This window comes from Cryptomeria japonica, chromosome 5 (assembly GCF_030272615.1).
Source record: "Cryptomeria japonica chromosome 5, Sugi_1.0, whole genome shotgun sequence".
NCBI classification, from domain to species: domain Eukaryota; kingdom Viridiplantae; phylum Streptophyta; class Pinopsida; order Cupressales; family Cupressaceae; genus Cryptomeria; species Cryptomeria japonica.
In genome coordinates, this window is record NC_081409.1 from 795,615,516 (window position 1) to 795,636,057 (window position 20,542).

The window sequence follows — 20,542 nt, forward strand, 5'->3', positions numbered from 1 at the left end:
TGATGTAGTTAGATGGAGATGATATGATGAGGTTATCTTTGGAAGATCTTCGTTCCAAAATTTTGAGTTCACAATTGTCCTAGTATCGATTATGAGTGCTAGTATTATTTGTGTGTGTGTGTGTGTGTGTGTGTGTGTTTGAAAGAGATTGAAAAAATATGTGTATGCGAAAGATATAAAAGTAGCAGTGTGTAGTTGTAGACAAGGAAGGCAGATAGTGTTGCAGTGGTGCAGTAGTTCTTCACTAGACCTACTACAGGACAGTTGTATAGAGATCTTTAACCAGATCTACTGTATAGTTTGTGAATTGTGATTTGAGCTTAATCTTAGAACTGATCTCACACATTTGGAGATGCAATCCTTTTCATTTCACTTTTTTTGTTTAAGTGAGCATTCCGATAGTGAATCATTCTTTTGTATCTTTGTAATGAGCAGTCCGACAGTGAGCCGTCTTTGTAATTTGGCAGTGAGTCACCCCTTTGGAAATACCATATAACTAGTTATATTTTCCTAAGAGTTAACACTCTGTGGTTTTTCTCATTTGGGTTTTCCACGTATAAATCTGATGTTTCTCTTGTGGTTGTGTTCTTCATGATTATTATACTTTTGCAGTTTTATATCTGTAAGTGCGATAGATGAAGTTTGATATTTTTCTGTGGAAGATTAAAGTATTGCTAAAAGTTTCTTTTTATATATATCTATGGGAATATTAATTCACCCCACCCCGCCACCGCCCTCCCCCCCTTCTAAATATTTCAATCCTTTCAACCTAGTCAACAACATGTTCACACCTTGTGTGAAACAATGAACCTTTTGCACTTTGCATAGATTTGTGAACCTATGAAAAGTGCTTGTGAACCTATGAAAAGTTCTTGTGAACCTATAAGAAGTGTGACACATTGAACCTTTGAAAACTTAATAGCATGCAAAAATCTTAGAGAATTTGTGAACTTGCAAACTTCCCAAACTTGTGAAGACTTAGGAAATTGGGAATATAGGGTTTTTATGGGTTCTTTGGTGTTTTTAATAAGAGGGATTAATTGAAGATATCTCAAATTGGGAATAAATACTAGGAAAATAAGGCAAGTACACAAGGACATTGATGGATTTTATAAATTTTAAGGCAACTATAAAATTGAGCTCTTGCAAAATGCATGCACAGCAAAAAAATAAAAATAAAAAATGTAAGGATAAGGTCATATTGTCATAGAATTTTGGATCTTTAAGAGAATTTAGAAGCTCTAAATCTCAAGTAATTTCAACAACACAAAATGTTGAAGTAGATTGAATGAGAGTGATTGGGTTACATTTTGCTCCTATGAAAGACGTTATGGTGAATAAGGATTTTGTCAAATTAATAATCTAATTTGGTATGGAAACTACTTTTAGTGTATGTGCACTACAGAATGTCATATGAACATTCTAAATTTTAATGGAGTTCAAAATGAGATAAAATGTAACGATAAAAATTGTATACCCGGATCTTTTCTTAACTACCATGATTATAAATCAACACAAAAGTGGCCCAAATAAATCAAGTGACTGATTACAAATCAGCATATAAGTGGCAATTAGCTGCGAAGTGTCTCCACTGCTGTCTTGATGCAACATCTACGCTTTTCAACATGTACTGAATGATAGCCCCATCCAATATGTGTCATTTGTTAAGAAACACAATTTATAACACAACGGAGCATAATCTTCAGCACCAATTCTGGCTTGGACATAGTACTCTGTTTGGAGATGAGCCAAAGATCATGAGATTCGCAGAGAGTAAGGAGTGTACGACTGAAGCCGCATCAGGGACTGTCCGTGCACATATTATTATTCTTTCATCTGGTCATTTCTGCCAATTGCTTTCACAACAATCAGTCAATGCGCAATCAGATGAATGTGACTAGAAACTTTTACTCCTACAAACTTTTATTACCTGTATCCTTTGAAACAATGTTCAATAACTGATCCCTTGTTTGCTCTGAGTTCCACCTGCTTCAAATTTTGCATGTGTCAACAGTCAATGCTTGCAATTCTGTGCAATTTTCCAAACCTTCGATTTTTACTGAGAAGTTAATCCTGCAAAACTCGGAATTTTCTTCAGCATTTCAGAATTTTCCAGATTAATTGACTTCAGGGTTATTGGCAGTGCTTCGATCTCCTCTAATTGATGATTGTTGAAAAGATCGAGACTTTCCAAGTAAGGACAACAGTCTTCAGAAAATGAAATTCTGCTCATTTCTGTCGCCTGCAAAAATATCTTCCTCAGGTTGCTCAATCCAAAAGGTAATGATGCCTTCCCAAAATCCAATTCTCCGATTGGACAATTGGATATAGTCAACTCTTGAAGATTATTCAGTTGCATAATTGATTTTGGTAGACATTTCAGCTGAGGACAATCTTCAATTAAAAGATTCCTCAAGTAGGACAAATCTGCAATAGAGTCAGGTAGACGTTCCAGCTTAGGACAAGATTGAATTGAAAGATTCATCAAGGAAGACAAATCTCCAAGAGATGTCGGCAGGCTTGAGGATAACACATTTATCTTCAGCTCTCTTAGCTTGCTGAGTTGACCAATGCTATCTGGTAGACATTTCAGCTGAGGACAATCTTCAATTAAAAGATTCCTCAAGTAGGACAAATCTGCAATAGAGTCAGGTAGACGTTCCAGCTTAGGACAAGATTGAATTGAAAGATTCATCAAGGAAGACAAATCTCCAAGAGATGTCGGCAGGCTTGAGAATAACAAATTTTCTATCTTCAGCTCTGTTAGCTTGCTGAGTTGACCAATGCTATCTGGTAGACATTTCAGCTGAGGACAATCTTCAATTAAAAGATTCCTCAAGTAGGACAAATCTGCAATAGAGTCAGGTAGACGTTCCAGCTTAGGACAAGATTGAATTGAAAGATTCATCAAGGAAGACAAATCTCCAAGAGATGTCGGCAGGCTTGAGGATAACACATTTATCTTCAGCTCTCTTAGCTTGCTGAGTTGACCAATGCTATCTGGTAGCTCCCTTATACTGGTTTCGCTGAAATCGAGCTCTCTCAGCATACTGAGTTGACCGATGTTATCTGGTAGCTCCCTTATACTGGTCTCGCTGAAATAGAGCTCTGTCAAGGACGCTTGATGGGTGATGTGACGAGGCAACTCTTCTAACTGCTTGCACCCAGAAAGGTTCAAAAAGTTTAGCCTTGTTATGTTTTCTAGAAAATTTAAGTCTTCTACCGTGAGTGTGAGTTCACTACACCACCCTAAATTGAGATGTTCCAGGAGCTTCAAATTTTTAAAAGAAACCGGCAACCTCTTCAACTTTTGGGAGTACAACAAACTTAGATGCCGCAGATTGCTCAAATTCGCAAAATTGTTAGGTAGTGATGATATGCAGCACTGGTCTAACATCAGCTATTCCAGTGATAGGAGAAGGCAAAATTCATCTGGCAGACTCCTAACATTGTGGCCCCCAATGATGACTATCTTTTTTAAATGAATGAGATGTCCCATTGTATTTGGAAAACCTTGAAATTTGTGACATTCAGAAATAAGCAACTGCCTTAACTGCACAGGGGCCTGCAAGACATTTTGGAATAGAGAAACAATTATAAAAATTTGTGACATTCAGAAATAAGCAACTGCCTTTAACTGCACAGGGGCCTGCAAGACATTTTGGAATAGAGAAACAATTATAAAAAGAATGAAATTGATATTTAAAATAGGTAAAACAACATATTAAGATATAAAATAAAATTTATATGAACACAAAGGGACTAATTGTTGAACACTTAAATTTTAGACAATCTCTCACATTTCATGAAGAAAAACAAAGTATTTATTGTGTTCACCGTTTATATTTGTAATAAGACAAATTACTAATATGAAATACTGGATATTATATGCACAATCAACTACAACTACTGATCCCTCTCCCCTACTACTTACCTCGTCGTGAGTCTCCCCCAGCAGCTCTTCTAAGTGATATTCTCCTCTTTCACAGAGTTCCAAAACCCTCAATTTTCTCAACGAAAGCCCTGGTGGAAGATTTCGCTGGCCAATTTGGAACCAGCGAAGCCAGACCAGCGTTCTTGATATATCTTCTATTAATTGATTAAAAAAATCTCCACTAATCACTAAATATTTTAGTCCAAGTAAAGAGGGTATGATTGACCAATGTACTCGATTTATGGAAACGATGAGTTTCCCGTGCGAGCAGAAAACGGTAAACCCATCAACCTCATCAGTTTTTTCGATCATTATTGGTAAGGGCTCCTCTCCTCTCTGAATAGAAATAACTTAGAAATATTCAGAAGATAAAATATAAAGCTATAAACTTCTTCAAACAATTAAAATTATTAGAAGTAATTAGGGAAACAAAAGATGTAGGCAAACAAACCACAAAATAACAAAAACCCTATATTTGATTTGAGGTTGCGATTATTCCATGAGTGCCGGTTATTTCCTGAAGAGGGAAAAAATACAAAATTTAAAAACAACAATATAGAAGAGTAGTTAACACAGCCAGCAGTGACGTCAAAATAAATTTTGATTGTTCAAGCACATAGCTAATCAGGTAGAGTAAATTGTTAAGTTCTTTTGACTATTTAATTGTAAAATAAGATTAGTCATAAGTTTCTTAGACAACTATTGAACTGTAAATTAATAAAACTTTATGAATTCAAATATTCTGATAAAATATAATTGTCATTAGTTTTATCTGAATTTCGTTTTGAACAGGAACTTTCTGTTGAGGAAACCAAAATCTGTAAGGTGAGTGAAAAATTACAAATTTTTTTCTCAAATCTCTTAAGTGATTATGCATTATTATGTAATTTTCATTGTCAAGCTCAACCAAACACTTGTGCAAGAGATTTTTTCAACTTCGTAGAACATTCCATTTCATACTTCAATTGTCAAGCTACTATCTTGCCTAATGAAGAAACATGCACTGTCAATGAACATCTCTTTTTCTTTATTATCAAAGTTGTCATAACTTATTTTGAGTATTTGCATGATATCATCAGGTAATATGATCTTATGCAACTTTAACTCTCAAAGCTCTATGCGAGACTCACCATATAATTGTGCTTCAAATATCTGAAGAGACAAAGGCAATCCATTCCATACCTCTAAGAACTATTCAACAAGTTTCTCGAATCCATCAGACGAAAAAGGTTTTAAGAAAACATGCCAACAAAAAAGTTGCTGGATCTAGCAGTTTCATTTTATATATGAAAGAGATCCCCCACGATCTAAGGACATCATATGCCCGTGTGGTAACAATTATGAGACTACCTCTTTCAAGACTATCTTTCTTCGACAACATGCATTCCTTTCCCTCTAAAGGCCTCAACATACATTCCTTTCCCTTGATCTACCCATCTGAGATCACTAGGATCTACATGGTAGAAAATAGGAATAATTTTAGCACCAGATTTAAGCATGAATGAGAGCTCTGCCAAACACCAGGGTGAATCTGCATAGCTCTTGGAAAAAATAGCAAATTGAAGCAAAGCGCTGGCCATTGCTGCTTTTATAGTTCCGGGCAAGAAATCACCGTATTCCAATTCTTGTGAATCGAGAAAAACAGAGAGTGACATACCAGCAAGGATACCGTAGAGAACACTAGCGAGGGTGTATTTGACGTCTGGTCGACGATGATTGATGAATACATCGTAGCACGGTTTCTGGGTGCGTTTTGAGGCAGAAGTCGATGCGGATGGTGCGCCGATTTCATCAAAAGCGCCCATGACCTCAACCTTTCTTTTACTCCCGGCGGAAGATGTAGACGCCATGGAATCTGCATAGCAATATGAAGCAAAGCTCTGGCCATTGCTGCTTTTATAGTTCCGGGCAAGAAATCACCGTATTCCAATTCTTGTGAATCGGGAAAAACAGAGAGTGACGTACCAGCAAGGATACCGTAGAGAACACTAGCGAGGGTGTATTTGACGTCTGGTCCACGATGATTGATGAATACATCGTAGCACGGTTTCTGGGTGCGTTTTGAGGGAGAAGTCGATGCAGCTGGTACGATTCCATCAAAAGCGCCCATGACCTCAATTTTAATTTTACTCCCGGCAGAAGATGTAGACGCCATGGAATTGGGTCGCAGTGAAAGGCGATAACAGAAAGAAAGGAAAGCAATGGAAGCAGGCTAAGAAAATGTGAAAAAGCGGGACGAAGTGAAGAAAGGCTTTGTCTTGGTAAGAGAAGAGGGCGTCGCTGATGAAGATTAAAAAACAAGAAAAAGCGAACAGTGATTTGCAGAAGAAAGGCGGAAAATGTGAGGTGGTGCAAAGGTAGAATGAGTGGCCGCTATTTGCGTAAGGTGCATTCTCCATAACGAAAGAATATAGAAAGTGTTTACACAAAAGGAAATTAAAAATAAATAAGTTGAAAATGAAAGAATATAGAAAGTGTTTTCACGAAGGAAATTAAGGATCTATTTTTATTGATTGAGTTGGTCATTTATTTGGTGGACCTCCATGGCATTAGAAATGGATATAAATAAGTTAAAAATAAAGGGTCTATTATTGGAGAATTTCATAAATATGAAAAAGAACTTGAGAAATATTAGGTAGATTGTTTAGATGGACATGAGGTAAGGATCAAGTATTTCTATATGACTTGCCCTTAGAACATAAACATCAAAATCAACAAAATCCCCAACAGCCTCAAGGAAAATGGGAAGATCATGGATCCATCATACAACAAATATAAGGTGTTCAACCTACCTATTCGCGGGATTGATTATGTTGGACAAGAAGATCCCTCCAACAAAGTTAGAACTTGGGATGTGATCTAGTGATCAGAGAAAATGCTCAAAAATATCTATGTCATGCATAATATAGGTTCTCTTGAGGAAACTACACAAAAGGGAGATACCAAAGTTGTCTATAACATGGTGATCCAAAGGGAACATTATCATAGATCATCATGTGGTGCACCATGTGCACAAGGAATAATAGGAAGAAACCAAAGATGCAAACAACATAGTGATCCAAAGGGAACATAAACACACCTGATGCGGGAGCATCACCTGTTCTTGGCAATCTTGCACCAACCAAAAGCATTTATTTTTAGTTTGTTTTCTGTTTTGCAGTTTTAGCATTTCTTTTTGCATTTTCTTGCATTTGCTCACCGGATCTTGCAGAGTTCGATTTTGCTTATAAACATGATTATCTTTCTTATTCCTGAACCGCAAAACGTTTGGATCTTTTTCTGGCAAGTTATCGCTTCTAGATTCTGAGACAGTTTTCGGACTTAAAACACCAAAACCGCTTGGACATATTTTCTATTGGCGAATCTCATGGATCCTTTCTATAGCCTGCAGAGCTCCAGTTTATTGTTTCCAGCATTCCTCCACATGTGGCCGATATTCCCTCTAATCCACACTTCTTCCTTTTTATTTTCTAAAGGATTTTCATTGGCAGAGGTTGACCTAGTGGTTTTACACGTTTTATCATGTTCATCGTTGTTTGATTCTTCTTGGGCCGAACAAATCCCTCTAGACCATATAAAGCAATGTAATCTATCCTATAGTAGTAAGTTGTGAGGACCGAAAAGATGAGGTTAAGAGGTCGGGTATTGACTGAGACTGTAATTGAGCATGTTGTATCAGGCCACTGAGCCGAATCTTGTAGCCCACATGTTGTCAACAGATTGTAAATGTTTTTCATGATATAATAAATTGGTTTTCCATTGCCTCCATCATCTTGTCTTACTTTTGTTGTGTTTACTATTGTTGCATGGTCTAGATAGATCCCATTCAGGTCCCTCCTGACCATGGCTACACCAAGTCGTATCAAAGCGAGATTTCACTCTACCGATTGCGTTGTGCTAAAGATTTTGTTGTGGGGTAGCAGGTTGTGGATCTAATCTGCAGTTGTAGAGGACTAGTGTGAAGATGGCATGAAGAGGAAGTAGGAATGGTCGAGCGTGTAGGAATGCAGACCCTGTTATGATGGAAATGTTGAGAGGAATTACAGCCCGATTGGAAGCTGTTGAAACGGCCCAAGGAAGAGGTCGACATATTGAAGATATGAGTGAAGATAAAGAAGAAGCACTGACATAACAAGTAGCAAACCCACCAACGATCGATCCGGATGAAGAAAGGTTCTTGAGGGTTTTGAGTAGGGTGAACACCAAACCATATTTTATCCTACCAGAGTATGATGGTAAGTTGGATTTGGATGAATTGATGGATTGGATCTCGAAGATGAAGAAGTATTTTGATTTTAAGAACACTGCGAAAGAAAGAAAGGTCAAATATGCCTATACACTAGGTTGACAGGTCATGCATCTCTTTGGTGGGAGTATTTGCAGGTTGATATTCAGAGAAGAGGCAAAGAGAAGATCAAATCATGGGAGTGGATGGTTGCTGAGATGAAATCAAAGTTTGTGCGAGCTAATTATCAAGTAAATCTGTTATGAAAGTTATAGAATTTGAAACAGAAAGAATCAAGTGTGAAGGAGTATACTGAAGTATTCTACAAGTTGAATACCAAATCCGAACATGTCGATGATGAGATTTAACAAGTTGTGAGATATTTGAATGGATTGCGGATGTCTATACAGGATGAACTCGGTTTGATCAAGTTACAGAGTGTTGAAGAAGCTTACCAATATGCCTTGAAAGTAGAAGAGAAGGTGAACAAAAGACATGAGCAGAGATGGAGAGGTAGAGGTGGAATCTTTTCCAGAGGAAGAATTCAAGGAGGAAGAGGATATTTTGGAGGAAGAGGAACATGTACAGAGCAAAACAAGGACAAGGAAGTAAGCAAAAATGGTAGTTTATACCAGAAGGATGACAAAAATTTCAGCCGGAGAAGAGAATATGATAGTTACCAGAATGAGGGTTATGGAAAAGATGACAGAAGACAAGATAAAAGAATGTTTAGAGGAACTTGCTTTAAGTGTGGAGGAGAAGGAAATCATGCTTTCGAATGTAGGAAGATAGAGAACACTAGGAGAACAACATTGGTAGAAGAAGTGTTAGTATTACGGATGACTTCATCATGCGTTGCATTGGTTTTGTCATTGATGTCAACACTTATCTTTCTGGAGGTCTACATTGTTGATTTGGCACTCTGGTTATATCAGTTTGTTGATGAACCAACACATTGTGGTCCCGGTATGGATATTGGCTTATGCATTGTTACCGGTATATGTTTCATCGGCAACTCAGGAAGTTGATGATGACTTGTTATCATCTGGAGATCATTTGGATATGTCAAAGACATAGATTGGATGTTGGCATTTGGCATTTTGCATATTGGATTGATCAGGTTCACATATTTGCCTTAACTGGCAGATAGGTCTAGGTTATGAATCGACATATGATATCATATTCCAGATCTGCACGACACGATTTGGAAATGATTTATTGATTGGATAATGTGTAAATGCATTGAAGCCGACATATTGTATTGCACCAAGACTTATTTTGTAATTTATTTAAATGTAATATCTTTCGGGAGCCGACCTAATGATGAGGTCTTAGGTTTTATATAAATAATTGTAAGATCTTAGTTGGAAGAGGTGTGTGTGTGTATGTGCGTATATTGAAGATTATTGTGAAGAGTGAAAATAAGCAGATCCTTGTGTGAATCACACAGATATCATCTAAATGTTCAAGGAAGGTTGTTAAAGGTTATGAAGGTGTTTGGTCCTCATGCACAGAGCTTAAACCGGTACTAAGTCCGGCATTGAAGATGTGAAATTGAAGCAGTACATTGTTATTGGATTCAACCATCCAACTGTGTAGCCAGTGTGACTCCTAATTTTGTGATTGAGCAGTGAGCTTTAGGCGGTTGGCCTTTCTGCATGTGCAGACTCCATTATTGTATTCACTTACTATCTGCAATAGTATCATCTGATTGTGGGTAAGGTTTCCCACTGTGGTTTTTCCCCTTATAGGGTTTCTACGTCAAAATCTTTGTATCATGTGTTGTGGATGTTGTTTCTCTTTTTGTTTCATGCATTAAGTTGTACCAGTATTAATATAACTGTTAATCTATTTTACCGACACTGAGTTTTAAGTTGGAATAATTTATTTTGGGTTGCAATTTATTGACAACTGATTCAGCCCCCCCTCTCAGTTGTCCTTCCCAGTTCCTAACGATTATTATCAGAGCTTAATCCTCTTTTTGTAGAATCCTAACAGCTTGAGGAGATCTTATGGCAGCAAATATCTTAAGGAAGGATAGTCCCAAACTTGATGGAACTAACTATGGTATATGGAAGATCAGAATTGAGACACATCTTAATTGCATTGGAAGAAATATATGTGATGTTACAAAGAATGGCTATGTTGCTCCTAATCAAAATAACCCTAATCCACCAACCTTGGCTACAGACTTGGAGAATGATTGCAAAGCAAGAGAAGCACTTCTAAGTGCATTATCAGACCAACATATCATGGGATTATTGATAGTTCTAATACTTAATGTTAAGTACAAATGTCACGCTAATAAAATGAGAGGGGGGGGTGAATCATACAAACTTAATCTTCCATAAAAACAACAGATTCAACCTCGGTAACATATACTTTAGTAATATAACCAAAACTGCTAAACATGCAAACTCAAAAGCATATAAACATCATAACACTCATAACACCAGATTTAACGTGGAAACCCAAATAGGGAAAAACCACTGTGGGATTTCGGACCCACTAAGAAATATACTCTTCTAGAGTATGCTCGGTTAAAAGCAAATCCCGTTAAAGATTACAAACACATTGCTAGATGTGACCCGGTTAAGAGATTTCCCTCAGATCTGTTAGGATCTTCACCTTGTTAGAAGTGACCTTGTTAAAGGATTTCAAACACTCAATCAAAATGTCACCTTGCTAGAGGGTTTTACAAATAAGACTGTTAAGTCCACTCAGTTAAGAGATTTTCTATCACTTCACAAAATAACAGTAATAAAAATCTATCTGCAACTTCACATATAGAATGCTAAAGCAGATTCTTATTTGCTCAATACAATAGGACTAATCTTGTCCATCTGCTGGGATCTATACTCTGTTATTCAAACAGGTCTTCAAGCTTCTGTGCTCGGTAATCACTATGTAGCATCCCTGTGCATACACTTGCCCACATGCATTGTTTATCAACAATTCCTTATTTATAAACAATTCGCCAACCGCTTAATCTCCTTGATCACATTGCCCATGATCAATCATAGCCATCAGATCTTCAAACTTTGACCAAGTTCAATGTATCCTTCGATCTGAAAATGTTTTACCCCACCTTCGAACTTGCATACATTTCTTGGAACTTGTGCTAGGGTATTGCGGTTCAATCTGAGCTGTAGATCTTCCTGTCGATTTTCTTTTGCCATAGATTCTTTAACAAACTTCATTCACGACATACCAATCATTTAATCATAGCCAGCTCATTAGCTTCCTTCATTAAATAATGCTTCTATTCATTCAATGCATTATGTTATTACTCGGTTGCAACTCGGTAAATACTAAACTTTACTCGGTAGACATTCTACCTTCATTAACCGATAGCGATAACCTTAGGGTTTACCGACTAGGTTCTTTGCTTGGTAACATAGTATAATATTAACCTTACAATCAATAACATATGTATGATATCAAAACAATCTAAACATCATGATCTCATCATTGTCTAACTCGGTAATAGTTGCCCATTGAATAACTTATTCCTCCCCTTATTCATCATATTCTTTCTGTGTCTTTTACCGACATCTTTATACTCATCAAATCATACTTCTCAAGATATGGCAACATCATACTGAATTAGAAAATCAATTTCTTGACATCAATGACAAAATAATAATATTAAGACAATAAACATCCTTAATCAGTTATATCCATAATCATCAACAACCTTCTCAATATTCTTATTGAAATGCCAACAATCTCTCCTTGTCTGTTATAATGCCAAATACCAACAATCAGACAGATCTACTGCAAAAGCTATTTCGGATAAACTGGAAACATTGAATGAAGGAGATTCCACTGTCAAAATTGCAAAACTGGAATGTTACCGGGTCAGGTATGAAAATTTAAAAATGGAAGAGGATGAAAAAATTTCTGCATTTATGGAAAGAGTTGATGAAATTATTTCCAAAGTTTTAAGTGCTTTGCCACCGGCTTACAAAATGAAAGTGATAGCTATTAATGAGTTGCGAACAATGCCTAAAACATCAGTATCTAGAGATACTTTGGTTGGAAAACTTTCAGCATTTGAGCTTGAATAACTTGGTCTTGTTGATACAGTCAAGACTAATATAGCCTTCAAAGCATCAGCATTAGCATCATCATCTGACAAATCTGATTGGAAAGCACTTTATGCAAAACAACTTGAAGATATCAGAAGAGAAAATGAAGAACTTGAAGCACTATTTGCAAGGAAGATGCCTAAAGGTCTAGCAGGAAGTAAGTATGAAGGTAAAGCACCTTTCAAATGTTTTAATTACAATAAAGTTGGTCATATGGCATCTAGGTGTCCTAATAGACATTCAAGACTAAGAGATGACGCAAAGAGAACATATAAGTGTAACCCTAAATATCATAGATACAAATTTAAGAAAAACAAAGATAAGTCATGTTACTATACAAATGAAGGTGTTACAGATGATTCTGATGAAGATGCAATAGATAGTGGATGGGCATTTGTTGCAATAAAAGAAGATCAACCGACACCTATTGTCGAACCGATAGAGCAGGCATTAACAGCAAAAATTGAAGAAAATGATGAATGGATCATTAATAGTGGATGCTTGCATCGTATGACTGGCGATAAAAGCAAATTCTTATCATTACGGGAATATCATGGAGGTCTAGTAAGATTTGGAGATGACAAAGCTTGTTTAATCAAAGGAAGAGGCACTATATCTTTGGATGGTAAGCACAATACTGACAATGTTTATTATGTTGAAGGTTTAAAGCATAATCTTTTGAGTGTTGGTCAGTTAGTGGAAAAAGGATTTCAATTACAATTCAAGAATGGAAAATGCAAAATCATAAACTGAACTGGATTGGAGATTGCAACCGGTAATCAGACTAAATGTAATATCTTTCACTTGAATACCAGTAATAAGACATGTTTGATTGCTTAGATTGATGAAAGTTGGTTATGGAATAAAAGACTCTGTCATGTGAATTTTGATTACATTGTAAAGATCAGTTCAACCAAGGTAGTAAGGGATTTACCTAAGATTGTGAAACACCTCATAATCCGGTATGTAAGGAATGTCAAATGAGAAAGCAAGTTAGAACAACATTTAAGAGCATTTCTAAGAAATCCAACAATATTCTTGATTTAATTCATACTGATTTATGTGGTCCAGCAAGGACAAGAAGTCCTCAGGGTGATAGATACTTTATGCTAATAATTGATGATTATTCTAGAATGTGTTGGGTTACTTTTCTCAGAAAGAAATCAAAAGCTTTTCGAAGATTCAAGACACATAAGGCAATGGTAGAGAATGAAGCCGGCAAGAAAATCAAATGTTTGAGATCTGATCAAGGAGGAGAATTCACATCTAGGGAATTCAATGCATTATGTGAAGAGAATGGAATCAAAAGACAACTATCAGCACCCCAGACACCCTAACAGAATGGAGTTGTGGAAAGGAAGAACAGAACTATATTGGATGTAGCAAGAACCATGATGATGGAAGTAAATCTATCTTATATGTACTCGAGAGAAGCAATAAATACAACGGTTTATACTTTCAACAGAGTTCTCATCAAAAGTGAAACCGGTAAGACCCCTTATGAGCTATGGTTTGGTCATATTCCTACTCTTAAATATTTCAGAATATTTGGAAGCAAATGCTATATTAGGAGAGATGAGTCTATTGGCAAATTTGATCCTAGAAGTGATGAAGGAATATTTCTTGGTTATTCAACTAGAAGCAAGGCATATAGATGTTATAATAAAAGATTGCAGAAAATCATTGAAAGTACTAATGTGAAGATAGATGAATATTTTAGAGGAGAATCAAGATCTATAGGTTCTCAACCGATAGTAGAAATGATTATAAATGATTGCTGCGGAACAAAATGAAGAACCAGTCACACTGGCATCATCAGAAAACTCAATTGTGACTAAAGAACAGTAGCCTGTGAATGGAAATCAGAATAAACCCAGGTATGTAAGATTGAATCATTCAAAAAATCAGATAATTGGAAATAAAAATCAAGGTGTTATGACAAGAATAAGATTGGCAAATGAAGAGTTATGTTTAATTTCTCAAGTTGAACCAGCATTAGTTGTTGAATCATGTCAAGATAAACATTGAATAAAAGCAATGGAAGAAGAATTAGAACAGATTGAAAAGAATAATACTTGGACATTAGTTCATCAGCCTAAAGACAAAAATATAATTGGAACTAAATGGGTATTTAGAAATAAACTTAATGTCAAAGATGGTGAAGTAATCAGAAAAAAAGCAAGATTGATTTGTAAAGGTTATTCTCAGAAAGAAGGAATTGATTATAATGAAACCTTTGCACCCGTAGCCAGAATTGAAGTAGTAAGACTGTTTCTTGCATTTGCAGCTCACAAGAACTATAAGGTTTATCAGATGGATGTAAAATGTGCATTTTTGAAGGGAGACCTTGAAGAAGAAGTTTACATTGAGCAACCTAGTGGATTTTCATTAACAAATGATAAGGATATGGTTTGCAGATTAAGAAAAGTTTTATATGGATTGAAACAAGCTCCCAGAGCTTGGTATGCTAGACTGGATAAATATCTTCTAAAAAGTGGATACACAAAAGGTAATGTTGATAGTAATTTGTATTACAAAATTACAAGTGAGGATATTTTGGTTATTGAAGTATTTGTGGATGATATCATTTTTGGAGGAAAAGAAGAGCTATGCAAAAAAATTGCTAATAAGATGTAGGAAGAATTTGAAATGTCTATGATTGGAGAAATAAAAAAATTTCTAGGTTTGCAGATTTCTCAAACGGATAAAGGTATATTCATTTGTCAAAAAAAATACTTGAAGGAACTTTCGAAGAAATTTGGAATGGAAAACTCCAAACCAGTAAGCACTCCTATGACTACAACAGATAAATTGACTTCAAAGGATGATCCAGCTCCTATAAATCCGACAAGGTACAAATCTATGATTGGAGGGTTATTGTATTTGACACAAACCAAACCTGATATAATGAATGCAATGTGTATTGTTTCAAGATTTCAAAGCAATCCTAAAGAAAATCATGAAACTGCAATAAAAAAGATTTTCCGATACCTGCAAGGCACAACAAATCTTGGTTAATGGTATCCTAAGAATGACAATTTTGAGTTATGTGCATATACAAATGCAAATTGGGAAGGAGATGTGGATGACAGAAAGAGTACCACTGGTGGAGCATTCTTTCTTGGCAGAAGATTAATTTCATGGATCAACAAGAAGCAAACCTGCACATCATTATCTACTAATTGCACTCAGGTATTATGGATCAAGCAAATGTTGAAGGATATCAAGGTAAAATGCAAAGAACCGATAATTATTTATTGTGATAACTCAGCAGCAATTTAGATATATCAAAGAATCCGGTATTTCACTCTAAAACAAAGCATGTTTCTATCAAGTATAATTTTCTGAAAGAAAACGTTGAAGTAAATGAACTGAGATTGGTTTATGTGAACACTAAAGAGCAAATTGCAGATATTTTTACAAAGTCTTTGCCTAAGGAAACATTTGAATATCTCAGAGAGAAGCTTGGGGTAATCACCCCATCGGAAGAGACTTAAATGATGTCGATTAGCATCAAACTAGCAGAGACTAACAGAAAAATCTTTCTTCCGGTTTTGATAAAAGAGGGCTACTGCTCAAGGGGAGTAGTTAGTTGTATGTTACGTTTTGATTTTTAAACTGCTTTGGCATTTGATATCAAAGGGGGGGAGATGCCTATGGAAAAACGTTGTACTTTGAAGATGTATTTTGGTTTTGGTTATTCTATTTCTGTTTTTGGTATAGAACTTTGTGTTGATCTATTTAAGGGAGATTGTTGGCATTCTGTTTTGGCACTTAGATGTTTTTCCGTTTAGTGTTGGCATCAATGTCAAAGGGGGAGATTGTTGGTATTATGGATAACTTCGTCATGTGTTGCATTGGTTTTTTCATTGATGTCAACACTTATCTTTCTGAAGGTCTACATTGTTGATTTGGCACTCTAGTTATATTGGATTGTTGATGAATCAGCACATTTTGGTCCCAGTATGGATATTGGTTTATGCACTGTTACCGATATATGTTTCACCGGTAGATCAGGAAGTTGATGATGACTTGTTATCATCTGGAGATCATTTAGTTATGTCAAAGACATGGATTGGATATTTTCATTCAGTGTTTTGCATATTGCACTGATCGGGCTCACATATTTGCCTTAACCGACATATGATATCATGTTCCAGATCTGCACGACATAATTTGGAAATGATTTATTGATTGGATAATGTGTAAATGTATTGAGGCCGACATATTGTATTGCACCAAGACTTATTTTGTAATTAATTTAAATATAATATATTTTGGGAGCTGACATAATGATGAGGTCTTAGGTTTTGTATAAGTAATTGTAAGATCTTATTTGGAAGAGGTGTGTATGTGTGTGTATGTGCATATATTGAAGATTATTGTGAAGAGAAAAAATAAGTAGATCCTTGGTGATTCACGCAGATATCATCTGAAGGCTGAAGGAAAGTTGTTAAAGGTTATGAAGGTGTTTGGTCCTCATGCGCAGAGCTTAAACCGGTACTGAATCCGGCATTGAAGATGCTAAATTCAAGTAGTACATTGTTATTGGATTCAACCTTCCAACTATGTAGTCAGTGTGACTCCTAATTTTGTGATTAAGCAGTGAGCTCTAGGCGGTTGGCCTTTCTGCATGTGCAAACATTATTGTATTCACTTACTATCTACAGTAGTATCATCTGATTGTGGGTAAGGTTTCTCACCATGGTTTTTCCCCTTACAAGGTTTCCACATCAAAATCTTTGTGTCATGTGTTGTGGATGTTGTTTCTCTTTCTGTTTCATGCATTAAGTTGTACTAGTATTAATATAATTGTTAATCTATTTTACCACAACTGAGTTTTAAGTTGGAATAATTTGTTTTGGGTTGCAATTTATTGACAACTGATTCACCCCCCCCCCCCTCTCAGTTGTCCTTCCCGATTCCTAATAGAAAGTTTCATCGGATCAGCTAACAAACTGGAAGATGGAGAACTATTGATGATGAGAAGAGCCTTGTGTCATATCAGAGAGGATGAGGAACCCTTGCAGGGGACAAATTTGTTCAAGACCAGATGTAAGGTATCCAATAAGTGTTGAAAAGTAGTTATTGATAGTGGTAGTTTAGATAATCTTGTTTCAGAAGAAATGGTGAATAAATTAAAGTTGAAAAGATTGAAACATCCTAAGCCTTACCAAATAGCATGGATTTAGGATGATCATAAGTTGTTAGTGAGTGAGAAATGTTTGGTGAAATTGAAAATTGGAAATTATCATGATGAAGTTTTGTGTGATATTATGATTATGAATATTTGCCACATTATGTTGGGTAGACCTTGGCAGTTTGATAGACAGGCAATACATGATGGAAGGAAGAACATGTACGCTATTGTAGCAAATGAGATGAAACAAACCTTTTTACCCTTGGAGGAACCCCTGAAGAGTGAAGTTTGTACGAATGCGAGAATCTGTTTAGTGGATGGAAAGAAAATCCAGGGTGGAATGAGACATGAGAACGTGTGTTTTTCCTTAGTTCCTAAGAAGACTAGGAACCCAGAGCATGAAGAACAAGAGGAGATAAAGGAGTTACTGATAAAGTATGAAGACATCATTTCAGATAATGTGTTTGATCGATTACTACCTGTAAGGAGTATCAATCATTGCATGGACCTAATTCCAGAGCTTATTTTCCTAACAAATCTACACACCGAATGACACTGACAGAGAATGAAGAGTTGAATAGGCAAGTGTAGGAATTGTTAAAGAAAGGTTTGATTAGAGAAAGCTTGATTCCTTTTGCAATGCTAGTCATGTTAGCACCTAAGAAGAATGGAGAATGGAGGATGTGTGTCGATTCCAGGCCAATAAACAAGATCATGGTAAAGTACTGGTTTCCTTTGCCTAGAATGGATGACATAATGGATTGCTTAAGTGGAGCCAAATACTACACCAAGATAGACTTGAAGAGTGGATATCATCAGATGAGAATAAGAGAAGAAGAAGAGTGGAAGACAACATTCAAGACAAATGAAGGATTGTATGAATGGTTGGTGATGCCTTTTGGATTAACTAATGGACCAAGTAATTTCATGAGATTGATGAATTGGGTATAAAAGAAATTCTTGGGTAAGTTTGTTATTGTATATTTGGATGACATTTTGATTTTTAGTAAGACAAAAGACGAGCATTTGTTACATTTAAGACAAGTTTTGTAGAGGTTGAGAGAAGAGAAGTTTTTGATAAATCTCAAGAAGTGTAGTTTCATGAAGGAAGAGTTAGTCTATTTGGTATTTGTGATATCTATGGATGGATTAAAGATGGACCCTAAAGATGGACCCTAAGAAGGTAAGAGCAATTGTTGAATGGCCTACACCAAAAAGTATTGGAGAGGTGAGATCATTTCATAGATTGGCTAGTTTCTACTGGAATTTTATCAATAATTTCAATTTAGTTTGTAGCCCTATGACTAAGACAATGGGAGGAGATAGGAAAGAATTCAAATGGACAACCAGAGAAAATAAAAGTTTTGCATTGTTGAAGCGGAAGGTGACTAAGCAGCCTATGTTAGCTTTACCAGATTTCAACAAAGTATTTTAAGTAGACTGTCATGCAAGTGGGAATGCAATTGGAGTCATGTTAAGTCAGGAAGGGAGATCGGTCGCTTATTCGAGTGAGAAGTTGAATGATGCAAGAAGGAGGTATTTAGTGTATGATCATAAATTTTATGACATAGTTCAAGCCTTAAAAAAGTGGAGACATTACATGTTTCTTAAGAAGTTTGTGTTATATATCGATCATCAAGACTTGTAGTATTTGAACAGCCAAAGTAAGTTGAATCAGAGACATATGAGATGGGTAGAGTTTTTGGAGAGTTACACCTTTATGTTGAAGCATAGGAGTGGAAGGTCAAACAAAGTTGATGATCCCTTGAACAGAAGGAGGAGTTTGCTGATATAGATGAGACTGACAGTGCTAGGATTTGAGGAGTTGAAGACCTTGTATGACAATGACCCAGATTTTGTAGAACCTTGAAGAGCATATAGGGCACTGATTACGGTAGATAGAAGTAAGTGGTTGGATTATTTCATTCAAGATGGGATGTTATTCAAATGAGTTCAGTTGTGTATACCTAAGAGTTCTATGAGGGAGAATATGATAAAACAGAAGCATGGTGGAGGATTAGCTGGACACTTTGGTATTGACAAAACATTAGAATTAGTGAGTGAACATTACTTTTGGCCTCAAATTCATAAGGATGTCAGGAAATTTGTGCAGAGTTGTAGAGTTTGTCAGATTGTAAAAGGTAGTAGTCAAAATGTGGGATTGTATATGCCTTTGACAATACCGAAGAGACCTTGGGAAGACATAAGCATGGATTTCATACTTGGATTACCTAAAACACAGAGAGGGAATGATTCTATATTTGTGGTGGTGGATAGATTCTCGAAGATGGCTCATTTCATAACTTGTAAGAATACATCAGATGCAGTGCATATAGCTGACTTATTTTTCAAGGAATTGGTGAGATTACATGGATTTCTTAAGAGCATAGTTTCAAACAGAGACAATAAGTTTGTTGGTTATTTTTTAAGGAAACTTTGGACGAAGATGAAGACAGATTTAAAATTCAATTCTACTTTTCACCCACAGACTGATGGACAGACAAAGGTAGTAAATAGGAGTTGGGAAATTTGTTGAGATGCTTAATTGGGAGAAGACCGAGAGTTGGGATTTGATTCTTGCACAAGTTGAGTTTGCCTACAACAATTTAGTGAATAGGAGTACCGGAAGAACGCCTTTTGAGATTGTTACCAAAGAACACCCTAGAGGTATATTAGAATTGAGGGATATCGCTAATGAGGACAAGCGGAGTGCAAAAGAAAAAGAATTTGTAGATCACATGAAGGCCTTACATGTTTAGGTTAAACAACAATTGGAGAATATGGACAACAAGTATAAGGAGAAGGTAGATGAGAAGAGAAGACATAAGGAATTTGAAGTTGGCGATGAAGTGATGGTGTACCTGAAAACGAAAGATTTCCGGTTGGAAGCTATAACAATTTGCAGATGAGAAAGTTTGGACCTTGCAAGATCTCGAGAAAATTCAGTTTCAGAAATACATATGAAATGGAGCTACCGAATAGTTTCATTATATCACCTATATTCAAAATTGCAGATCTACATTAGTATCATGGATAAAAATTTAATGAAGACAATATTGCAGACATGGAGAGGCAGTTGCCCAGAAAGGAACCCAGTTAGACTGAAGACATTTTGGATAGTAGGAAATTGGGCGTAGTACCTGGAGCAGTCA

The 20,542-nt window shown here is 36.1% G+C and overlaps 1 protein-coding gene across 7 annotated transcripts in view; it reads right to left on the bottom strand.

Annotated features, from left to right (window-relative positions):
• Positions 1 to 1,457: 1,457 nt before the first annotated feature.
• The window catches only part of LOC131074470 (disease resistance protein RPV1), a 73,040-nt gene continuing 53,955 nt past the window's right edge, over positions 1,458 to 20,542 (bottom strand). For 3 of the 7 annotated variants that reach the window (XM_059221746.1, XM_059221749.1, XM_059221747.1), the window contains one exon: positions 1,458 to 3,565. In XM_059221746.1, coding sequence (XP_059077729.1) covers positions 2,057 to 3,397 — 1,341 coding nt within the window. In that variant the 5' untranslated portion in view covers positions 3,398 to 3,565 and the 3' untranslated portion in view covers positions 1,458 to 2,056. Of the gene's footprint in view, positions 3,566 to 3,592; positions 3,650 to 3,934; positions 4,605 to 20,542 lie in introns of those variants that run through there. The other 4 variants (XR_009372730.1, XM_059221751.1, XM_059221748.1 and 1 more) reach the window with 4 other exon arrangements.